The following is a 7,500-nucleotide window of genomic DNA, read 5'->3' as shown; positions in this document are numbered from 1 at the left end:
ACATAGGTATGTACGTTTACTCCTATGTATGTATATGTGATTACTCCTATGTGTATGTTTACATATTTTATGACTGCCTGTATGTCTGTATGCGTCTGCGTCTGCTCGTCTGTTGCAAAGAACGGATTTTCTACTTTTTTACGATATGTGGAGAGGATTTTCCGCAGGCTTTCGTTAGTTAAGTCAGCTTAAACTTCGAATGGCGCAAGGTTCATCGTTGGAACATTTTTATTCAGCCTTTTATCCCACTGATGGCAAAGCGAGAAAAAGAATTACTCCGTCGCGAATTCTGCAATAAATGTTATGATTTTATTGGTAGAAAGGCTTTGATCCTTTTGTTCAACTGTAAAACTGTTTTCGAACTTAAAAAAAAAAAAAGACAGTCGTGGGTAAACTGATTGTTTCCAAAAGAAAGCAAAAGGTAGAATACGTATGGGGAAATTTAGGTAGAGAAATATACATACAAAGACAGTTTCAGGGAGAAGCGAGAGGCAGGAAAACAAACAGAGAGATTAATAGATTGAAAAATTCCGAATCAAACACATAAACCAATCTACACAAAGAAAAAAAACAAACAAAAACAAAACAAGTACACGCAGTTAAACACATAAACCAATCTACACAGAGAAAAAACAAACAAACAAGTACACAGTACACAAAAACCAAACAAAAAAAACATCAACCATTTAACTAAATTTAGAAAAAAAATATATACTAAGAAAAAAAAAAATCAAACCAGACCAAAGTGTCCACTTCTTCATAAAGCTCGCGGGGAACTTAATCTCAAAAAAAGGTCTGCAGCGTAAGTCATCCTGATCAAATCTCGGGCCGGGATGTGAGGACAATGGAGATGTCATGCATTCAGAGGCGGAAGGCGTCCCTCTGGCCTGTCTTGAGCGATCTTTTATGACCGTCAGATTCCCTACGTTTGATGAATTATAAATGTTTCATATCTCTCCGTCCGCGAAAGAGACGAGTCCCTCTCTCCTGATTTAGCTTTTGGGGGGATTGTTTTTTGTTTATGATTTTGTTTTGCTGTGTGTTTAGATTTTTAATTATTATCACTATGTATATTACACTAGTAAGTATATGTATATATATATATATATAAATATAGATAGATAAATAGATAGATAGACAAGTAGATAGACAGATAGATAGATGCATAGATAGATACATGTACATACATATACTGTGCATAAATACAATCACACACTCTTACACGCGCAGACATATACATGTGCGTTTATATATAACACATATATATATATATATATATATATATATATATATATATATATATATATATATATATATATATATGCGTACACAAATATGTATATATATATATATATATATATATATATATATATATATGCGTACACAAATATGTATATATATATATTTATATATATATACACGCATATATATATATATATATATATATATATATATATATATATATATATATATATATATATATATTTATTTATTATGTATTTATTATATATAAACATACATATATATATATATGATATACATATACGTCTATATCTATGATAAGATACATGTAAATATATGTTTACACATAAACAGAGCAACCCCCACCCTCTTTAGCAAGGATCCGATCTCACAAAATATTACAAAGGATTGGACCTCATTATCATTAATTCCGATGCTCTACGAAGCAGAACCTCCCCTGACACATTGATAAAGTGAATATTTGGCTATTATTGTCCAGCCTGAGAAGAACAGGGATCTTCCTTGATCTTTGCATATCATTTGCATATGATTGAGGGCAATAATGAACTGGATATCTCATTCAGCTCCATAGATAGAGAATGATGATTGTTTCCTACATAACGACGGAATTTCACTGATGTGCGTGAAATATACTACGAATTAGAAATGTGAGCTTTCTATCACGCAAGGAGCAAGGGGAGAGAGAGAAGGGCGGGTAGAAAGATAAAACAAAAGTGAGAGAGACGGAGAGAAAGAGAGAGATAGGGAAAGAGAGAGATAAGGAGAATGAGAGAGAGAGAGAGAGAGAGAGAGAGAGAGAGAGAGAGAGAGAGAGAGAGAGAGAGAGAGAGAGAGAGAGAGAGAGAGAGAGAGAGAGAGAGAGAGAGAGAGAGAAGAAAGAAAGAAAGACAAAGACAGAGATAGAGACAGTGACACACAGACAAACAGACTGTCAATGACAGAGACAGTGACACACAGACAAACAGCGAAAGAGAGGAAAGCAAGAGCGAAAGAAGAAAAAAAGTTCACCATTTCAATACCATGCGTTATGGTACACGTGCGGGGGGGGGGGGGGGGGGCAGAGGACGACATCAGCGCATAATAACTCAGTATTAACTAAATATACGGTATCGTAAATCGGAAGCATAAAAGCACCAATCTCCCCGTTATAGGAAATGCCCGAGAGTGATAAAACAAAACATGCCAATGGCTTATTTGTCTCCCTTTGGCCATGACGCAGAAAACGACCAGATAATGACCAGAATTGCAAAGAATAATTATCACGGATGAATAACAGCCCGGAAAGATATCGTGGGTATCATGACCCGATGCGTTGGATACTTCTATTGGAAAAAAATGTGTGTGTTGATAAGGGTTATCTTTCCGTTGTGTCTTCCTTTCTCGGAAGCCTTTCTGGCCATGCGTTGAGAATTGAAAAAGTTTGAGGTTATTTACGTTGTCTTGGCCATGTGCGTTTCGTTTATTTATTTGTTTTATTCTTTTTGTGTGTATTTAAGTCTTTATTATCTATTTTTGGAATATTGTTTTTCTTTTATTATTCTATTAAAAATTTCTTGCAAATACCCTATTGCAGTCTAGGGTCTTGTTCCACGGGGTACGAATTTCAATATGGGTGCAATAATTCTCTCTTCATATGATTCCCGTCGTGTGATCGTATTTCCCTCTTTATCCTCGAATTCTTCTTTCCATCCCCGTTTATTCTCCTTTATCCTCCTCACTCTTTCCCCCTCCCTCCAATTACGTCGCCGAATGCCATCTCCTCCGTCATACTTGAAGAGTCGTCCTCCTTTACGCCTTCAAACCGGTGGAATGGCTTCAACGCCCATCCACTTGCGGCCTCGTCCACTTATACACCTGACTCCCGAATACGAATTCTTTTTTTGAACCCTTTTGCCACGGAGGAGAAATTTGAATGAGTTAATTTTCCGTTCTCGCTCTTTACAATCAGTATGTTAATCAAAAACTATTCTTTATTTTCTGGGTTAGATTTTTTTTTTTTTTTTTTTAGATCTGTTAGGCTACGTCCGCTGGCTTCATTCCCTGTTTTTTTTTCACCTTCTTAGTATTCCGATGTACAACTCTGCACCAAATTAAAAGCTCCTGACATTTTCTCCAGCGAAACGTTTTTTTCTCTCTAATCGAAAGTAGAGTCGAGGGTACGAACCCAGCCGAAGGTTACAATTGCAAAAGCTCTGTCTTGCACGATAGATCACCCCTGCAGGTTCCAGTAGGGGAAAAGGGAGCCGTAGATAGCGTGATGAGGGGACAAAAGCGCCGTCAATCCCAATGACTGGGAAAATCTTTCGAAGGGGCGAGCCACAACCCGGGCCGGACGGACCACGAACATGCACGAACCGCCATTGCAAGATGAACCGGGAATTTTATGGGATTCCCCCAAGAATTTCATCGGGATTGTCTCTTAGTTTAGATAGGTGGATATAAAGAGAGAGATAGGTATATAGTAGATGAACAGATAGGTAGATTGATAGATAGATAGATAAATACACATACACAAAACCACACACAGAAACGCATACACATACACACACATAGAAACACGCACACATACACACACATAGAAATACACACACATACACACACACACACACACACACACACACACACACACACACATATATATATATATATATATATATATATATATATATATATATATATATATATATATAGAGAGAGAGAGAGAGAGAGAGAGAGAGAGAGAGAGAGAGAGAGAGAGAATGAGAGAGAGAGAGAGAGAGAGAGAGAGAGACAGAGACAGAGACAGAGAGAGAGAGAGAGACAGAGAGAGAGACACACAGAGAGAGAGAGAGAGAGAGAGAGAGAGAGAGAGAGAGAGAGAGAGAGAGAGAGAGAGAGAGAGAGAGAGAGAGGGAGAGAAAGAGAGAGAGAGAGTCATACAGACATAAAGAGAAAAAAGGATAGAGAGAGTTGGATAATAGGTATACAAACAGACTCACAAAGCGATTATACCCAACAAGCAACATGAACACAACTTAACACCAAACTTCATGAATTCCTATCAAATGTCGACGTAAGAAGATAGAATGTAATGATTCTTAAAGGAAACCGATTAACCTTAAAGCCTCGTCTTCCCTGATATAAACTTCCATTTATTCAATTTCCTGTTGTGGTCTCGTTCTCCTTTTTATAGCATTGTACTTTTTCCTCTTATTTCTTATCATTGTCAATTTTTTATCATCATTGTCATTTTCAGTGACGACAGTAAATAAAAATTCTCAGTGTGTGTGCGTGCGCGCGCGCGTGTGTGTGATACGATAGCATTCAGCCTTTCACAAGAAAATAAAATCCGACAATACATTTCATTCATCCAATAGTAAATGCGTATCAGATAATATTACACAAAGGCAATTCTTTTGCAAGTACATAATACCTGCATAACCAGGCCATAAAACCCATATTCAGGTAAAGAGATGGTTCTATTATACGGTGAAGATAGTATTAAAAAAACAGTTTTAAGTAGACTTGTATTTTAGAGTGAGAAAATGATCTATTGGTATGTTATCTATGATGTTTTATTACATGCACACAATCGTAATATAGAAAGAATGGAAATGATATTCAAAATGTAAGATAATTATTTTTGGCCTTCGCTTCACCGTATACAATATGTCAGCATGAATAGATGTAAAAGTAAGGCATATTTTCATGAAAAAAATGTCATATATAGACCTATATAAAACAGTATCTCTAACAGTGAAGCATACAGACTGCAAAATGCCTTCATCTATTCATAGCAGCCACATTATTTTCTCTTAGTGTTCAATTTGGGAGAATGCAACTCAGTACACAATCTCTACAGACAGGTCCCCCCAGCCTTCATCCCTGAAGCTAAACCTGTCAATAAACATAACATCCTTCCCTTTGATTCCCATTACACCCGTAGCCTCGTGATTAAACACATCCTTCGAAAAATGCAAACGTGATTCTCAAGCCTCCCTTTACCCCCCCTCCCCTTTCCTCCGGCAGGCGGGTCTTCCAGCAGTCCCCCAGGAATCAACTGGAGCCAGTGGTGGACGTACGACGGGATCTCCGGCCCTCGCTTCTGGGGCGTCATCAACCCGGCCTGGGGGATGTGCCGCGAAGGGCGCCGTCAGTCCCCCATCAACGTGGATCCCAAGACGCTTCTCTTCGATCCGAATCTCACTCCATTTACATTGGATAAGGTCACGGTGAGTTCTCTGTTGCCATTTCCCCGTCTGAGGAGTAGATAGCGCCCGTATCTGCATAATAGGCAGTAGTTTATCCCCGGTGAAGGCCCAGCGAATCAAACAAAGGTCAAGGGAATTATTTATGGTAGTCCCTAGGGTCAAAGGATTATTTTTTATAGAAGCCCCCAAGTCACGGGAATTATCTATAGAAGCCGAAAGGTCACGAGAATTATTCATAAGCGCTAAGGTCACGGGGATTGTTTATAGAAGACCCAAGGTCACGGGAATTATTCATAGAAGCCCTAAGGTCACAGGAATTATCTATAAAAGCCCCAGGGTCACGATAAATATTCATAGAAGCGCTAAGGTCACGGAAATTATTTATAGAAGCCCCCAAGGTCACGGGAATTATTCATAGAAGCCCAAGAGTCTCGGGAATTATTCATAGAAACCCTAAGGTCACGGGAATTATTCATAGAACCCCTAAGGTCACGGGAATTATTTATAGAAGCCCCCAAGGTCTAACTAATTCACGGGTCACCCTAACAACTCCGCTGCAAGCAAGGTCATCATAAGCTTGTAATTTCCTCCTCCTTATCCTCAAGGCAAACGAAGCCACGGGAAAGCCTCGGCAATCAGGCGGAGCGATCATTATAAATGACAAAGTCTCCGTAAGCTTTAAATGGCTTCGTCCATGAAGGGGATTCTGGCCGAGGTCATTACACGCCTCCATCAGTGTCATGACTATCGGATCGGGGGCCATGCCTTCAACGCCGCGTCGGAACTGCTGTCCATTAAGGCATTAAAGAATGTATGATCATTGTCGTATTTTGAATCACGATTCGTTCGAGAAATATTGAAGCCTTTCATAGTTCCACGAATATGTTTTTCCCCTTAATAGGTATATTTACCCCCATTGTTTAGCTTGATTTGACCCACTGGTAATGGCACTGACTAATGTATTAAATTTTTCTTCTAAAACGTAATAAATTTGATTACCCAGCGATGTTTATTCTCTAGATGGTAAATATCAAATCCAGGTGGAAGCTTAATGTTATCAGTATCGTGTCATATGCTTCAGAAGACGCAGTAAAATGTTAATATATTCTGAGATTAAATGAACAACATAAAATGCAACTGCTCTTAGTGATATCATTGCAAAATTATAAGAATGAGAATTTAACAAAATGTGAGTAAAAAGAAACAAGTATAAAGAATAGCGAATATGAATAAGAATGAGTAAGATTAAGAATAAGAATGAGTCAGACTAAGAATAAGAAGGAGTAAGATTAAGAATAAAAAAAGTAAGATTAAGAATAAGAATAAGGATAAGAATAAGGATAAGGATGAGGATAAGAATAAGAATAAAAATAAGAATAAGAATAAGGATAAGAATAAGAATAAAAATAATAATTAGAATAAGGATAATAATAAGAATAAAAATAGGAATGAGTAAGATTAGGAATAAAAATTAGTAAGAACAAGATAACAACAAGAATAACACTGAATAAATGTAAGACTAAGACTAAGAATAGGGCTAAGCATAAGAATAACAACAAGAACAAGCCTAAGAATAAGAATAAGAATAACAAGAACAAGCCTAAGAATAAGAAAAAATATAAACGAAACTAACTTAAGGAGCCCTCCGTCCGTGCCTCCTCGATGACTGTATCTGTCCTTAGCTCAGGTGGCGGGCGAACTCATCAACACAGGACACAGCGTGGAGTGGAGGGCCGCCCGCGAGTCCGTGATGGTGAATATCACGGGCGGCCCCCTCAGCTACGTCTACACCGTCACCCACGCCCGCCTGCACTTCGGTGAGCGAGATCAGCAGGGTTCTGAACACCTGCTGGACAACAGAGCCTTCCCTGCTGAGGTGAGTCGGGCCTTTTAACTTTTAGATTTCGTTGAAGGTGGTGTTTTGTGGGAGTGATTGGGTGAATGGGGGTTTTGTCTTTGTTGTTTTTGTTTTTGAGGACTGTTATTATTATTATTTTTTTTTTTTTTTTTTTTTTTTTTTTTTTTTTCCTTTCCCCCCCTTTTTGTG

General features: G+C 38.1%; 1 protein-coding gene across 1 annotated transcript in view; it reads left to right on the top strand.

Annotated features, from left to right (window-relative positions):
- Window positions 1-7,500, top strand: part of LOC125043944 (carbonic anhydrase-related protein 10-like) — a 223,624-nt gene that overhangs the window by 120,341 nt on the left and 95,783 nt on the right. Inside the window, exons 2-3 of the mRNA XM_047640338.1 lie at window positions 5,272-5,474; window positions 7,141-7,329. Coding sequence (XP_047496294.1) covers window positions 5,272-5,474; window positions 7,141-7,329 — 392 coding nt within the window. The remainder of the gene's footprint in view (window positions 1-5,271; window positions 5,475-7,140; window positions 7,330-7,500) is intronic.

The sequence above is a fragment of the Penaeus chinensis genome, chromosome 34, assembly GCF_019202785.1.
Source record: "Penaeus chinensis breed Huanghai No. 1 chromosome 34, ASM1920278v2, whole genome shotgun sequence".
Lineage (NCBI taxonomy): Eukaryota > Metazoa > Arthropoda > Malacostraca > Decapoda > Penaeidae > Penaeus > Penaeus chinensis.
The sequence above is the reverse complement of the archived record's forward strand: the minus strand, read 5'-3'. Positions and strand labels throughout refer to the sequence as shown.